Source organism: Emys orbicularis, chromosome 4 (assembly GCF_028017835.1).
Source record: "Emys orbicularis isolate rEmyOrb1 chromosome 4, rEmyOrb1.hap1, whole genome shotgun sequence".
In the NCBI taxonomy this organism is placed as follows: Eukaryota; Metazoa; Chordata; order Testudines; family Emydidae; genus Emys; species Emys orbicularis.
Genome location: NC_088686.1, coordinates 45,036,286 through 45,052,873, shown reverse-complemented (window position 1 = coordinate 45,052,873; position 16,588 = coordinate 45,036,286). Strand labels below are relative to the sequence as shown.

The 16,588-nt window shown below is 44.2% G+C and overlaps 2 protein-coding genes across 3 annotated transcripts in view; one reads left to right on the top strand and one right to left on the bottom strand.

Moving 5' to 3' along the window:
• ENTPD5 (ectonucleoside triphosphate diphosphohydrolase 5 (inactive)) overlaps window positions 1-3,797 on the bottom strand; it is a 39,801-nt gene extending 36,004 nt beyond the window's left edge. Inside the window, exon 1 of the mRNA XM_065404421.1 lies at window positions 3,741-3,797. The gene's annotated coding sequence lies outside the window, so the exon portion shown is untranslated. The remainder of the gene's footprint in view (window positions 1-3,740) is intronic.
• A 153-nt stretch (window positions 3,798-3,950) lies between these two features.
• BBOF1 (basal body orientation factor 1) lies at window positions 3,951-16,306 on the top strand. Of its 2 annotated transcripts, none has more exons than XM_065404255.1 (11): window positions 3,951-3,982; window positions 4,248-4,497; window positions 5,753-5,818; window positions 6,457-6,600; window positions 8,294-8,374; window positions 8,799-8,869; window positions 9,301-9,445; window positions 9,893-10,386; window positions 11,352-11,456; window positions 13,111-13,185; window positions 16,186-16,306. In XM_065404255.1, the coding sequence occupies exons 1-11, from the start codon at window positions 3,951-3,953 to the stop codon at window positions 16,304-16,306; spliced, it is 1,584 nt and encodes a 527-aa protein (XP_065260327.1). The 2 variants fall into 2 exon arrangements, with proteins under 2 accessions (XP_065260327.1, XP_065260326.1); XM_065404254.1 differs by having other exon boundaries at window positions 4,164-4,497.
• Window positions 16,307-16,588: the final 282 nt, after the last annotated feature.

Here is a 16,588-nt window from a genome sequence, read left to right as displayed (position 1 = left end):
AGCAACTTGAATACAATATTCTGTGGTTTTTGTTTCAGATGTAGAATCAATAGCATTAAGCAGGAACATTTTCCCCTGTATGGTTGTTTGTTACTTTTATTAGATCATTTTCATGTCTGATCAATCACCTTCCATAATATCTGTTTATTCTTTTAGCCCTTCCTTTAAATTTCCTCTCCCCCTGCACTTGTAACATCTAATAGCAGACCTGTCTGTTCCAGAATATTCAATGAGAAGTGCTTCAATCACTTCTTTAAATTGTTCATATTATGCTACACTCTTTAAATTGTTCATTTTCTGCTACATTAAAGGTGATGGTAACATACAAGAAGGCTTGAAACTCTGAGACTCAGTTGTTTTTACGGCACAATCACCGTAAAAAATCTAGAAAGTTCTAGATTCTGGCAAACTAAGCCTCCTCAGACAGTTTAGAGCTCCACTTACTCCCATTTTTAATACCCAATAGCAGTTTTTTCCACCCACACTCTTCTATCTTTATTATTTGTATTACCATAGTGTCTAGGAGCCCTAATCTTGGATCAGGACCCCATTGGGCTAGGCACTATACAAACACAGCACAAAGACCGTTGTCAAGTGTTTTATAGGCATGATGGCAAAGGAGGTTTTAAGGACGGATTTGAAGGAGAACAATTAAATGTATTTGCAGAGGTTTATGGGGAGTTTCTCCCAAGCATGGGGCAACATGGAAGAAAGCATGAAGGTGCTTGTTTGAATATTTAACAAGTGGGTGATGGAGGCTGGCATCATGGGAGTTGACCTTTTGATACAGAACAAGAAATGACAGGTAGGATGGGGATAGGCCATGAAAGGCCTTGAAATTAAGACAAGTAGCTTTTGCTTGATGTGATAGAGAAGGAGGGAACAGTGGAGGGATGCAAAGAGAGGGGTAGCATGGTCAAAGTGATGCGCTAGAAGAACCATCTTTGCAGCAACATTCTGAATGGATACGAATGGAGTAAGAATGAATTTGTCAAGGCCAGAGAAAAGGGTGGTGCATAAGGCCCCACTTAACTTGCGATATTGCAGAAATTGCTGATTCTGCAATATTAGGCTTCCACTGCAATTTTGACAGCGGGAGCCCCGCTGTGCATAGCGCGGACAGTGGGAGCCCCAGGTCTCGGATCTCAGCCCCAGCCAGCGGGAGCCCCCGCTCTCAGCCCCGTGCCCCGGCTCTCAGCCCCAGGCAGCCGACAGCGGGAGCCCCTCTCTCAGCTCCGGCTCTCAGCCCCTGACGGCCGACAGTGGGAGCCCCCACTCTCAGCCCTGGGTGGCCAACAGCGGGGGCCCCTGCTCTGAGCCCCTGGCTGACAGCAGAAAAATCACGGAAAAGTAATAATTAACTTTATTACTGCAAATAATAAGGTCCATTATTTTAGCCATGTTGAGCTTGAGCTAACAGACATCCACGAGAAGAAATCAGAGAGACAGGCTAATATTTTAGTTTGAACAGAGGGATACAGGTCTGGAGTAGAGAGGCAGATCTGTGAGCCACCTGCATAGAGATGGTAGTTGAATCTGTGTTTGCAGATGAGATTATCCAAAGATAAGGTGCAGAGGAAGAAGAGAAGGGACCAAGGACCCTGTGGAATTGTCACAGAAAGGTGAAGGGTGGATGAGGAGGATGCTCTGAAGGAAACACTGAAGGAGTGATTAAAGAGGTGGGAGAACCAGGAGAGGACAGAGTCCCAGAAACCAAGGGAGGACAAGATTTAAAGAAGAGCAGCATGGTCAACTGTATCAAAGGTGGCTGACAAATCAATGAGGATGAAGTACTGGTTCTGAGATTTGAATAATAAGAGGTTATTAGAGATTTTGGTGAGAACAGTTTCAGTTGAATGATAGAGGAAGCCAGAATGGAGAGGATCTAAGACAGAACTAGAGAAGAGGAACTCCAGTAGCAACTGTAAACAGGGCATCAAATGAGCTCAGAGATAAAAGAGAGATTGAGCAGTAGTTGAACAGGCAAGTGTGATCATGGACAGGTTTTTTTAAAAAAGATGGAAGACACTAAAGCATGTTAACTTCTGCATCTGTGACCAGGGAGAAGGAAGAAAGTGTTCAGGGGAGGAGGGGGGTAAGGGAAGGCAAGCAAAAGGGTGGGGGAAAGTCACATCATACTTTGTCAATTTTTTCCTGAAATAAATCAGCAAGATCCTGTGCAGACAGAAGTGGAGGGTTTGCGGAGAGAGTCGAAGGGCTAAAAGGCAGCTCAGATTCCACACATGAAATTCAATTAAGTTGGAGAAGTAGAGTTGTTAACTGGGAAGATGGCAGAATTGAAAGAAGACAGAAGGAATTTCTAATGGAGGAAGTCAGTCTGGTCATGGGATTTCTACCAGAGATGCTCTGCAGCGTGAGAGCTGGATCAGAGAAAACAGACTTAGGGGGTGAGCCAGGACTGGGGGTTGGCAGGGCAGACCTTGCAATGGGACAGAGGCGTGGAGAGTAGAGGATAGCAACATGAAGAGGGAGAGGAGAGTCAGATGCAGTGTTATTCAAAGGAAGAGAAAGAGTGAGAAGAGGGAAGATATAGGGGAAATAGCAATCAGAAAGAAGCCCAACATATTCTGATCCTGGGAAATCAGTGTAAGAAAAGAAGAGGCCTCAGTAAGATGGGGCAGCTGCAGAAGCAGTGTCAAAGAGATCCAGGTCTCTGTGAGAGCCAGGAGCTGGACAGTGCAAGATATGAAGAGGTTATGGATGCTAAGGTCATTTTAGAAGCGGAGTGGGCATTCCACCCATTCCTCTTTCCCTAGGCTATTCTATAACTCACCGTTTCCTAATAGGCCTAAGAAGAACACTGACAGTCTTATAATTTCTCTTTTAACTTTTTTAAATAGTTAGCTTTCATTCACAGATTGAAGTTAGAGCAAAACATTTCCAGTGTCAAAAAGCTTTCAGACATGTGTTATGTTCCTGTAAATATTTCAGAGCAATAAAGAAATTGGAGGGGGAAATTTTTTTTTTCACAACCTTGGATGATTCCAGAGGCAAATATGGGCATAGAGAGTATGGGGATTGGTGGGGAAGAGCAAGGAGCAGCAGGGGGACAGGTAGCTGTGTGGAGGGCTGAGGTGGATGAAGGTATGAAGATGGATTTTTTGGGGGAGGGGAGAGAACATAGTGATCTGTGTAGGCAACGAGGAATTTATGGTGATGGGGGGGGGCAGCAGCAGATCTTTGTGGGCAGGGCAAGAATCTGGGCAAATGAGGGGATCTATGTGTTGGGAGCAAGAGTAAGTACATGGGGCGCACAAGGTTTCCATAGTGGGGCAGGGACAAAGGAGGAGTATGGGGAGCAGAAGTTTTAAATGAAGGAAGCAGATGGGTCTCCATCGGGTAGACAGGGGGTATGAGAGAAGTGGGTATGGGGAGAAACAAAGTGAGCTGTGGAGGTCAAGGATGGAGCGGGTAGGGAGGGAGCAGGAGAAGAGCTGATAAAAGGAGGCAATGGGTATAGGGGAAGCAGAGGGTCTCTGGATGGCGCAAGGTGTGGGTACAGTGGAAGGGTGAGGGAAGCGAGAACTGGCTGGGTCTATGGGGAGCGAGGGTCTCGGGAAGCAGGGGGGAGCCGGGCTGGGTCTCTGCGGGGTCTCGGGGGGAGCCGGGCGGGGTCTCTGTGTGGGATCCAGGCTGGCTCGGGGTCCGCGCAGGGGGCTCCAGTCCATGGGACGGGGGCGGTGTCACTCTCCCCGCGCGCTCCCGGGGTCTGCACTCACCGCCTCGCCGGTACGCTCGGGACCCCACATCTCGCCGGTGCCGCATGTCACGTCAGCGCACTTGACATCACGGTCGCATACTTATCTCGTCACTAGTCCCCGCCTTCTAGTCTCCATAGTAACAGGTCGCCGCGAGCTCCTGTCACAAAGATTCCGTAGAGACGGATCCGTGCTGCGAATCGACGCCCGCAACTTCCCGCCGGGGCCAAGATGCGGAAGGGGAAAGGCGCGAAGCGCGGGAGGTAACTGGCAAGCGAGGGAAGTGGAGAGATGAGGGGGCAGGTAACCAGGGTAACGGGGGAAGGGCAGAGGGCGGAGCGGGGGGAGGAGAAGGGAAAGGGGGAGGTGAGAGAGAGAGGGGAGGGGTGGGGGAATAGGGAGAGAATGGGGCAGGTAACCAGGCAATGCGGGAGGGAAGGGCAGAGGGAGTCCTTGGCCGTGGGGTCCCAGCGGGGTGGGAGTTCCAGGGGCCTTGGAGTACCCACGTGCCTCAGCTTTTCCTCACAGGGCGAAGAAGGGGGGCAAGGCTGAGTCGAAGGTGGATAAGGAGTCTGAGGCTGAGCGGGCCAAGGCCAATGCAGCGCTATGGGAAGCCCGACTAGAGGTGACCGAGATCTCCCGGGCCGAGTATCGCGAGGCTGCACGCACGCTGGCCAGGAACAACGAGGAGCTGGCATGGCAGCAGCACCGTCTGGAGAAGGACACAGTCGAGGTGATCAGCTTTCTCAAGAAGCAGGATGTGGAGAAAGAAGAGCAGGTATGTGCAGAGAACCAAGAAACCTGTCCACCACTCCCTGCACCCCTCTGAGCATCCACACCAAAGGTGGCGGTGTAGCACCCTGCAGGCCGATGGATGTCTTGACAGCAGGTTTAGAGGGAGATGCAGACTCACCAGCAAATGTGAGGTGACCAGAGGACCTGCTGCTCATGGTGCACATGCAGCTCCTAATGCAGCATAAGAGCCTTTTGAAGTAGCTGATAGAACAAATCAAAAATAGCTCACAGGTAGTATCATCTTCTATATACCACACATATTCTGCACATGCTCCAGGCAGCTCTGATGAGCATTGTGGGAAAGGTGCAACAATCTGCCAGTCGCACTATGCTTTCAGCGGATGCTGTAAGCAGACAGGGTGAGCTGAGCACATCCAAAACAGGATGCTTGGCATGGATGATGTGCATCTTTACTGTTTTCATTGGAACATTTTCACTGGAGGAAGCTGCAATTTTCTAGTTTGGAAATATGGACAAGTTTCCTAGTGAAAGTAACTGGATCCAGAATTGCCCAAATATTAAAGCAGATGTGCAGTGTTAATGAGTTATCTTTCCTGCATTAGACCACCTTTGGCAGGACCAGCAATAGTCAGCCTCTTCTGACACCTGCAGGCCATATTTTAAATATGTGAAGTCAAAGCTAGATGCACATTTGCTCCTGAGACCAGGAGTGTTTTTACAATATCTGTGTAACTTTGTTCTGAGTTTCTCCAATATCAGCCACAGTGATTGGGTTTTTCTGCTCCCCTGTTGACACTTATAAGGGTTTCTTCAGTAAGAGAGAGTGGGCAGGTCAAAGAGCCTCAACTCCAAACATACAGTACAAGAAGCGGGGGACTGATTCTGGGGTCCCATTGTGGCCCCATATGCTGCTCTAGTGGCATAATGGGGGCTGCAGTGGCCTATGAGGAATTCTGCCAACACAGAATCAGTGTAGGGTCAGCGTACACAGTCCTACACAGCCTCCCCCACAGTCCCCACTTAAATCCTATAAATGAGAGGCCTTTTCTGTGTTGCTGTAGCTTTCTTGATGTGATCCCATAAAGAGGCTTGAGGAGGGGTAAACAAATGGGGGAGAGTATCAAAGGGGTAGCCGTGTTAGTCTGGATCTGTAAAAGCAGCAAAGAGTCCTGTGGCACCTTATAGACTAACAGACGTTTTGGAACATGAGCTTTTGTGGGTGAATACCCACTGAGTTTTCCCCATGATGATGGCTTCTCTATTTTCATCTTGTGCAGATTGCAAAACTGAAGCAACAGCTGGCAGATTTGAAGCAGCAGGCCCAAGAAGAGAATGAGAAAGTGGTGAGTGAACTTTTCTCTTTTTCCTCAGAATGAGGCCTTCACAGCAGGCTGAGAAGTGGTTTTGGTTATAGTAAGATGAGCAAGTTAGAAAGAGTTGATATGCAGTAAAGGTTTTGAGGTAAACCCCTGGCATGAGAAAAAAACCTGCAAAAGAGAAGTGGGGTGGGGACTATACAAGGCCTTTCTAGCTGTGAGTGTGGTTTGCTATCTCAGATACCAGTAATAATACCTATAGATAAGGTGTGGGCAGAGATACAACAGAAACATGTCTAATTTGCAGACTACAGAAGTCTGCTATTCCCCACCCTTAAGCAATAAATTGCATGAGGTAGGCTCTTCAAGGACCTCTTGCCCATCCATCCCTAAAAATAACAAGGAACAGAACAGACTGGGAATTGACATATTATTAAAAGATAGCTCTAAACATAATATTTCTTTCTAGGCCTCCTCTTTTGCTGGTAGTTTGATTCTATCCAACTTGTTGCTTTTCCTTCTAGCGATAAGTCTAATTAATTTAGTGACTTTTTAAAATTCTGCACATCAAAGTTATTAATTTGCATTGGCTGTCCATTTCCTGCAGTGAGATTGTTGAATGGTTGTGACTTGTTCCCTTCTTGATTAGAATTTCTGATTTGCAGGCAGAACATTATTCTGCGCAGTTGAAGGATCTGGAGGAGAAATTCAGCAAAAAAGCCAGAGAAATTGGCTTAATTCAGTTGGAACTGAAAACAATAAAAGAATTTCGCAAGAAGAAAGCACATATGGAGAAGGAACTGGAAGATGTAAGTTTGTCATAAGTGTTAATTTTGGATGTTTTAATGGCCTGAAAGCAATACTAACACAATCTAATTTAAAACTGTTAATTCGACATGGTAACCTGTACTGGTACTAACTACATGCTCTACATGACTTTGTCTGTAACAATTTATATGAGAAGTGATACTGCCACCTTTACGGCATGGTGAGTGACTGTTATGGAAAGAACATCAGATGCACCTGGCTGATTTATTCGACTGTTTACTGCAACCAGGGCTTACTGTGAGTGTAGAAAGCACTATATTGGTCAGACTTCTATGTTCCTGAACTAGTATATAGTTTGGGGGAGACCATATAAAGTCAGCATTATTTGACCTAAAAAGAATCAGTATGTTTTTTGAAAAAACAACAGGAGTACTTGTGGCACCTTAGAGACTAACAAATTTATTAGAGCATAAGCTTTCGTGGGCTACAACCCACTTCTTCGGATGCATATAGAGTGAAACATATATTGAGGAGATATATATACACACATACAGAGAGCATGAACAGGTGGGAGTTGTCTTACCAAGTCTGAGAGGCCAATTAAGTAAGAGAAAAAAAACTTTTGAAGTGATAATCAAGATAGCCCAGTACAGACAGTTTGATAAGAAGCAAGTGTGAACTTGGCTGGTTAGTACAGGAATAATTTCCAACTTCAGCCAGGTGGTGGCTTCTTCAATTGCTTCTGCCCCCAGCACAAAAAATGGACAGATTGCTACTAAAAGGTCTATTCTAGCCTCAATACTGAGGACAAATACAACAAATGTTCAATCTGCAAACGTCTTGAGAAAAATATAGGGCCAAATCCAAGCCCTATAATAAAGTATCTAGTACTTGTAGTGATGGTTATCCATAGATCTCAAAGCTGTTTACAGAGGTGAGTTTGGATTGCTAACATTTGACTCATACCCTTCTGCACTAGGCCAGGATTGCAGGGCCTGGGATCCAGTCAATTTATATACCAGAAGGGGCTTACGCCTCCTTTAAGAATATGTACAGAAGACCTAGTATTTGGGCTATAAGTACCATAGGGTTTATAAATGATATAACATGATTTCCCAATACCCAGTTCAATAGGCGGATGGAATGCAGTGACTGCCTTATCTCTTGACACAAGTAAGTCACTTAGATTGTAAACTATTTAGGGCAAAGACTATCATTTGCTATGTGTCTGTATAGTGCCTTGCACAATGGAGCCCTGATCCATGATTGGAACCTCTTTGGTGCCACAATACAAATAATAAATAATTTTTTAGAAGTAAGGTATGAAATACACCTTTCTGCAGAATTTTCTCAAAGAAATTGGGGTACTGGGTTTTGGATAGCACAGATGACTGAATGAGTAGAAAGAATGTAACTAGCTGTGTGAGACTGGGGAGAGTTTTACAAGGGCCTATGCCGTGTTCTGTATATTTATTAACAGACTAGTGGGAAGTATGCTAATGAAGCTTGACAGTGATTTAAAAACAAGGGAGCTGGTAAAGTATGAAAGAGAAGGAAAGTGTAACATGACTAAAGAGAGGTAGAGAAGAGGCAGAGATTATGCAAGGAGCTGATGAGGGCCTGATAAGTACAAGACAAAAACTGGGAGATGCCTCTCCAGACAGTTTCATCTACACTTTTATCTAAAAGGCTGAAATACAGCACGATTGTTAAAGGGATTTTTTTAAATCATAGATAAAAGAGAATATGAGAATCTCAAACAGGGAACATCAGGAGACTCTTGGAAGGCTGGAGAACAGGTTCATTGAAGAAAAGGTACAGTGCCTTACAAAGGATTTAGGAATCTCATATTAGAACAATGTGACTTTCCCTATTGACCCAGGTTTGAGTTGCTTTGGCTGTTATTTGATGAACATTTTACAATCATCAGTGTTTGTAAAAAAAATACAATAAGATGATGTGGCAATTGGGTGCAGCTTTCCAGGGAAAGTCACAGGAGCATCAGGATCACTGAGGGGCCATATAATTGCTCTGTCCCCACTCCCACAGGGAGGTGGTTTCAGTGCCCCCAAGGGGGCCATGTCACTGCTCACTCCCTCTCTTCCTCTAGGATACAGGGTTGCATCAGTGGCCAGTTTAATCCCATGTATGTGAGTTTAGAAAAATGCTTTGTGTCTGATTTTATCTTTAGTACCACATAGTCTCAGTCTGTATTTAAACAGCCTTTTCTCCCCTTCAGCAACTACTAGAAAGAGAGGCTGAGAAGAAGATAGTAATGCTGGCAGAGAGAGCCCACCATGAGGCCATTGTGTAAGCCATTTGCGTTATCTGTTCCCCAGTTACAATGAGGAGTCAGAAAGCCACTGTAACTCTTGGTCTTACAAATAACTGCCAGGCAGCCAACACTACTATACACAACAGGGACCCTTTGTGGGAAAATGGGTAAGGGCCTTTGCCTGCATCTATATTACTTTCACACTTTAAATGCAGGCACCATCACCATCCGAACATCTCTACCATAAGACTAATTTCGGCTCCAGTCCAGATACTGAGGCAATGCTGTCTCAGTGACACTTCCATGATCCCCCATCTTCTGGTCCAGCCCTGGTGCTGGAAGCAAAGCTGTCTCAGTGATAGTCCTATAAATGAATTCTCTCTCTGAAATTAGGGTATTGATTTTAATATAGGAAGACCCAAAAGGCTGTGATGTCACCTCTTGTGTTTTGTTTCGCCTTCTCCAGGCAGTTAGACAGCACAGGGAGAGCAGTGTTTAAGGAGAATGTTCGTCTTCAGGAGGCTCTTGCTTATCACCTGAAGGAGACAGAGGAGCTAAAAAAAATCAAGAAGCAGCTAGAAGAGGACAGAGCTTTTCTTCTGCAGGAGAAGGTTCCTGCTCTGATTTCTAATTTTATTTCATTCTTCCCTAGGAAGGGGCCCTTGAAATCCAAATTCTGGATACAGATGCAAGTTCATTGGGACTAGCACCTTTCCAAGTCAGACCCATCCACAATTTACTGGATTTTGGAGCTATCTTAAGAGACATGAGGCTCTTACTCTGTTCTTTTAATTGTGGAGGAGAAAATAGAAAACGTTTCCTATAGTGCCCCTCTAAGAGGAGTTCAGTGTGTACAATGGGGAGTGTGCAGATCAGACACTCTTCAACTTGCTTCTCTTGCAGGCAGAGCCCTGACCCAGATTACTACTCCCACTCCAGCATGGAAGTGCTGGAGTATCTATCAGTCTGATGTAACCCATGTCCTGTTATTGTTGAAAGCGTTCTGAGGTTCAGGGTGACCAAGATAAGAGTCCAAATCATTTTCTCTTGTCCTTTAGGAAACCAATGAGAGTTTGGTTCAGGAAAAGGTCCGGCAAGTCACTCTGCAAAAAGCACAGATTCAAGCACTGCAGCACAAGGTGGAGAGACTGGAGATGGCACTAGGTCACATGACCCAAGAATTTGAAACAGAAATTCAGAAGACACGGCATCAGGCTTTAGTTCAAAACCAGGCAGGCATGGTAGAGATCAACAAGCTGCAGCAGCTGCTGGAGATGAAGGATCGGGAGATGAATCGAGTGAAGAAACTGGCCAAGAACATCCTGGATGAGAGGAGTGAGGTAGAGAGTTTCTTCTTAGAAGCTCTGGACCAGGTGAAGCGTGAGATCGTGTCCAGCAGGAAGTGCTACAAGCAGGTGGCCCAAGCTGCCTATCAGAAGAAAATGATGGAGGCATTTGCAGGGAAGGAAGAGTACCCCAAAATCAGAACGTTTAACAGCAACGCTCACAGCACAAATAGTGTGTACAAGGACCTGCAGGAGGCAGAGAAATGGTACATGTAATTAAACAGCAGATGATTTAGTGTCCATCTCCCTGGCTCATAGGAATGAAACCTAAGTCTTAAAAATCCCTGTGTAGTAACAATAACCAGATTAGTAATCTCTGTGGAGGCTGCTGTGATGGGAGGGAAGGAAAGAAGTTCAGCATTGGAGGGGAGGCTGCAGACCCAACTGTTCAGGGTAGGGAGCTTCAGGACTGACTGCTGCTGCAGACCTGGCAGAACACAATAGAAAGGACAACATTAACACTGAAACCTAAAAATGACAATTAAATGCCAACGCTGTTATTTATTTCATTGCTGATCATTTTAATGTGTTTTTCTTGCAACCTCTGTCTCCCTTGCCTCCCTGTGGGCCAAAAGCCTCAGTTGCACACCTCCCTTGACCTCTTCTCAAAGCAGTTTTTCATTGTCAATACAAAAATCTGTGGCACAATGAAAACTGAAAAAGGGGCAACGGTATAAATATAAATGTAATATAATATCAAAATCAATAACACAGGAGCTACTGTACTGATTGTTTTATACCTTTTTTAATTTAATTCAATAAAAGCCTCTGGTTTTGAAATTTATCTGAAGATGCCACAAAATTTCCAGAATGTCCATCAGATTGCAGCAGAATTTAGGTACTTTGCCATAGAATTTAGGTCCAATTTTTGCAGACTACATGGGGCCTTTCTTAGAGGTAAAAGCTCTATATTTTATTCTTGATTAAAACCTGTGGAATTTAATGAGGTGGGGAAGATTGATCAAGGTGTATAGTCCATCTCCTGCCAATGCAGGATTATTTTCTGCTTACGTATCATTGACCAGCTGAGTGAAATTTAGGATTTTCAATCATAGCTCTGAATTTCCTATGTGTCCACTGTTCAGAAAAAGGGAGATTTTATGCTGGATGGTAAGAGTTTTGTTTGGTCTTATTCTCCTACTACATTGATCTGCTCTCTGATGTTTTTCAGGACAAATATCCAGCAAGGGAAGGTGGATATTGGCCAGTTGACATGGGAGCAGAAGGAATGTGTTCTGAGGTTACTCTTTGCAAGAATGAATGGTCGGGAGCGACGGTAATGCTCTGTTTCTATCGTAGTAGATGGACACAGAGCTCTTCCTGTGATTCCAGGGTGATTGCTTGGATTCCCCCATTCTGGAGCTAATGCTGAACCTGTCCTGAGCAGTAATTGTGCAGGCTGAGAGAAAGATATTCCAGCTCAATTTGGAGAAGGGAATTTTAGCTAATTTTAGTCTGACTCTAGGTTGAGCTACTAGGTCTTCATGTGTAGTTTAGGATACCTCTGAAGAGGAAGAAAAGTAGCTGTAGTAGTGAAGAGGACAGAGAGGCGTCTTAGAGTCTAGACCAACGAAATGGGATTAATTTTATTCACAGTGCTTAACTGATTTCTGCTTATCTTTAGCAAGTGAACATAAAGAGATAATTTATCCAGTTAATGACAGAAGTGTCCCATAAACAGAATGAAAGCTGTGCTTTGTCTGTGGCAAAGATAAAGAATCTGTCCAATCATAAAAAAGTTAAAAATGTGTTGAAATTTTCACAAACTGGCCATTAAAATTGTACTCACAATATAGCTCATGTTGCTATTTGCATGCCGAATTTGCGAAAGTAGTTTTAGAAGTCTCTTTGAAAACTTGATTTACAAACTGGAAACTGAAAGGTTAAGCAACATAAATCATGCTTGTATGTATTAAAGAATACATAGGAGATCTCAAATACTAATCTAAAATGCTTTATGTGCAATGTGGGAGTGTAAAGGTTGAGGTGGGAATAGTAACTTTTACACTTTGAGTGTGTTTGTTGAAATTCTGAGCCTTAGTGTTACATGAATGGAAGTTTTGACCATTTTGTTTCATTTTTACAGTAGAGATTAAAAACATATCTAACTATATAAAATATATAAAAACATTCGTGTATGTGCATGGTAACTAAAAAGTGACACTGATCAGTCCCATTTCATTGTCCAAGCTGACAGGGAAACTCATGACAAAAAAAAACTCCAACAAACACCATTAGTGGGAATACAGCTGGATGCTATATTAGAAATGTGTTCACTTTTAATAATCTTACATATAGCAGAGTTTTGTAGGGTCATGTCCAATTAATGTATTTCATTTAGGGAAAACACCATGTTCTACTCACTTTTCATGCTTTGCTCACAAACTGGAATTGGAAAACCAAAATCTGTCATTTAAACTTCATTTTCTGTTGTTTTCGACTAAGATAAACTTAATATTAGATATATCATCTGCTAGGGGAGTCTGTTTGTTCCCTGTGAATCAGAAGGGGAATGGATTTGATGAGCTAATCACTGAGTCATGGTCACTGAAGTTAGAAATTGAATTAATGTCCAGAGTGGCTAAATGGGGGGGATAATCTAGGCTCTATAAATAGAGTTGGAACAGCCATCCCCTGTATGCCTGTAGAACTGAGGCAGAGCAGAAACTTGCTGTACTTTATCTCTGAACTCTGCATTTCTGTCTCTCTCTCAATCACTCCTTACTGTAGCAGGAAGACTTTAGCAGCAAAACACAAGTTCCATTGTCTAGATTAAATTAAAGTACACCTAGCACCAGACTAGCACTTCTTGCTGCTATTCATCTTCCCTTAGATAGTGAGGAAGAGAGATAGGTATGGCGTAGAGAGAAGCCTCTTAGTACACGTTACACTTAATCCATATTTCTCCTGCCTTTGTTTCCTCCTCACAGGAAAGGCAAACATGTTTTGGTCCCTTCAGCTCCAGCTGCTGTTACTCCTAGTTCTGAAGAAAGAAACAAAACTAGGTAAGATATAATATTTTTATAGCACTCTGGCTAGGTACTTCTGCAGCCTCCATTAACACAACGCCCAAGCACCTCCAACATATTTAAAAACAGAAATATAATAATCTTTCCCTTCCATCTTTCCCAGCATGAAAGAGAAATACTTTGCTTAGTCTGAAGGTTTTTGTTTGCTTGTTTGTGCTGGTCTGCATGTGAAGACATGTTTGAGGGAAATTTAAGTTGAAAAGATTAATTTTGCTTTTAGTTCTGAATGTGTAGTCTATAGTCATTCCTATCTCTTCTGTTTGCGAGTTCCGGACTCTAGGTCCAGCAGCTCCATTCTGTCTCCTTCACTCAGAAGCTTCCCCTTTACTAGTCAACAGCTTCATTATTCTTGGACAACATAGTTATTGTGAGGGGTCATGTTTGCACAGGGAGAGGCAATTACTCAGGTAGCACAGAGAGCTTTGAGTATCAGTATAAAGGCCTTGAGCTAGATTCTCCATTCAGGATAGAGCTATTGAAGAGAGTGGAATCCCAAGTTTAAGTGTTCAGTGACCTGTGCTGCTAAACAGATGGATTTCTGTGATCTGTACCAGTTAATGCTTTTTCAGAGTGTGTGAACTTGTTCCTACATATAATGAATAGCAGCTAGCAAGGCTGGAGGTCACAGATGCCTAGTCTGTGTGTGATGGGATGGGATTCAATCTTCTGCCTGGTTTGAATGACACTTTAGTCCAATTCTGCCTGCTATATTGGTGAAAGCACCTCAAGGCAGGTGTCTTATTTAAATATAGACGCCCTCTCTCTCTAATGTTCTAGGCACACAAAGGCCATCCTTCCTCTCTCTTCCTCAGTTCAGCTATCGCTGCCTGGATAGCAGAAATAGGAATCAGTCCTATTTATGTCTGGAGCCTGCTTTTTCGTAGGTGCAGACTCTGATACAACCACACACCTAGTTGAATTGTTATTCTCCAAGGCATGGGGTATATAACATTATCATATGGCATAAGCGTGGGCGTATGATGCATTGTCACTAACTGCTGCAGGCGTGCCAGATGTTGTGGAGATAGCACACACTGTCCCCTGGAACTTACAATCTAATATTGGCATACACACGATGACCAGATAAAATTCACAAATAGGAGCACTGACTTATTTCCTTTAGGGCAAGATCCCTAGCACTTTGCAAGGAGACTGGGTGGCTCTTTGGCATAAAGAGGGGCGGGAGTTCCAAGTGTGAGGACTGGCATGGGAGAGGGCACAAAAAAGAGAGTAGGAGTCAGCAAATGAGCCAGTTAAGCAGGTGACTTGGCAGGAGTATAGGCAGCAACACTTCTTCCCCAGCCAGTTGTTTCATCAGCCTGCTGAATGTTGTACACTCCTCTGGGGCAGAGACTATCTCTTTACTACATTTGTGAAACCCCCAGCACATTAGGGACCCAAGCAGGGGGGCCTTTAAGCACAACTGTAATTCAAATAATAAAAAGAATAGGGATGAAAGCAGGAGTACAGGTGGAGTATTGGAGGAGAATCTTACACAAGATGTGGAAGGTTAAAAAAAGTAGTGAAAAGAGATCAGTGCATTTATTGTTTATATTGCAATAGCACCTAGATGCCTCATTCAGAAATGAGGCCCGTTGTGCCGGGCACTGTACAAACAGATAGAAAAACAATGAATAGCTTGAGTTTAAAATGGAGGTTAAGAAAAGACTCAAAGTCAAGGCAACAGCAATAAGATAAGGCAAATACATGATCCAATGCTTGATCTGACAAAATTAATTTTGTTTTTTTTTAAAACCTCTATTTTTCCTCTGTGATTTTGTTTAAAACCTTCACCTATTTCCTTTTTAATTTAAAAATTGTCTACTTTTAAAAACATTTAAACCCATTCCCTTGAATGCAAGTGAGGATTTTAAGAGATGGCATTTGGTGTAGAGCAGCAGGCTGGAAAAAGTGAGATGGGCAGTTGTAGTACAGTAGAATCTCAAGAGTTGCAGACACCTCAGGAATGGAGGTTGTTCGTAACTCTGAAATGTTCATAACTCCGAACAAGATGTTATGGGATGCTCCTCAGGGTGGACTGCTTGGAGCGGGGGCTCACAGCTGTGCCTACGAATCTCAGTCTTCACATCCTACCTGTAAGTGGCTGCCTAGCGAGTTGGGACAGGCAGCTGGTTCTAGCCCCCTGGCTGCAAGGGTGATGAGTGAGGCACCCTGGGGCACTTCTGCATCAGTGGGCATGCAGTGCCGGCTGTGGCCCTTTAAAACTGAGCTGCTCCTCTAGAGCGCAGCATGCAGGGAGGAGCTCGGGCACCAGTTCAAGTAGCTCACACTCCAGAAACAGCTCAGTTAGCTTCTTTCCTGGGTTGGACTGAGCTTTCAAGATTGCGGGGGGGGGGGGGGGCAGCACCCCTGGCTTACAGGAAAGTGGGGAGCTGCTCCTATTCTGTGCCTGTAACCTCAGCATCTTCACCTCCTGCCTGTAAGTGGCTGCCCCCCTTGTGGCAAGTACGGGGTGGTGGTGGGGACAGGCAGCCCAGATGTGCTTACCTTTAAGATGCGATACCGCCAGAGTAAAGTATTTGCTGGGTTTTTCTTGGGGGGGGGGGGGGGGAAGGGGGATGGAGAATAGGGGGGTTGTTTCTGCTGGTGCCTGATTGCTTACTTCTAGTTCCACATGGTGTCTAGTTGACAGGTCAGTTCGTAACTCTGGTGTTCATATCTTTGAGGTTCTACTGTATTCAAGGCAAGAGGTAACCTTGATGTTAACGAGGATGTTCTTGGCATGGGAAAGGATGGATTTTTAGTTTGTAAAGGAAGGAGCTGACAGGATTTGGTAAGAGCCTGAAGGGGGTGGGAGACGAGAGAAGCCTGATTGATAAGGGAAGAAAATGGAGATTTGAAAGCATAAGCTTACATCTTATTAGAGGTTACTGTTTAGCCCCTTCCCTCTCCACCATGTATGGTGGAACAGCAGCATGTTATTGCTGATTCATCTGCAAAGCTTTACCTTTGCAGCACTGAAAACATTGCTCCCAGCCTGACCTTCATCACGCAGCAGTTCCCAGTATCAGAGCCCTCTTCGCATGGAGCAGTCCTTCCAGATATTGAGATGGTTACGTCACAGACAGCAGAGTAAGGTGGCTGTAGTCTCTGACTGAACAAGACGTAAGGTAATGATGGTTACTGCCTCATCTGCACCTTTTCTTCTGGGACGCTTGTGTAAGTGGAATGATGCTACAGCTGTGAAATCATTAATATCCCTATTTTATTGTGGTGTTGGTTTGGCTTTCATTTGAAACCAGCCTGAAAGGGGACTGTAAATTAATGTTATAAACACGTGTTTAAGGTTTTTTTCCTCTAAAATAAAAAAATCTTTTATTCTTCCCCTGGCTCAAGTTCTGTAGGTGGGTAGGGTTTC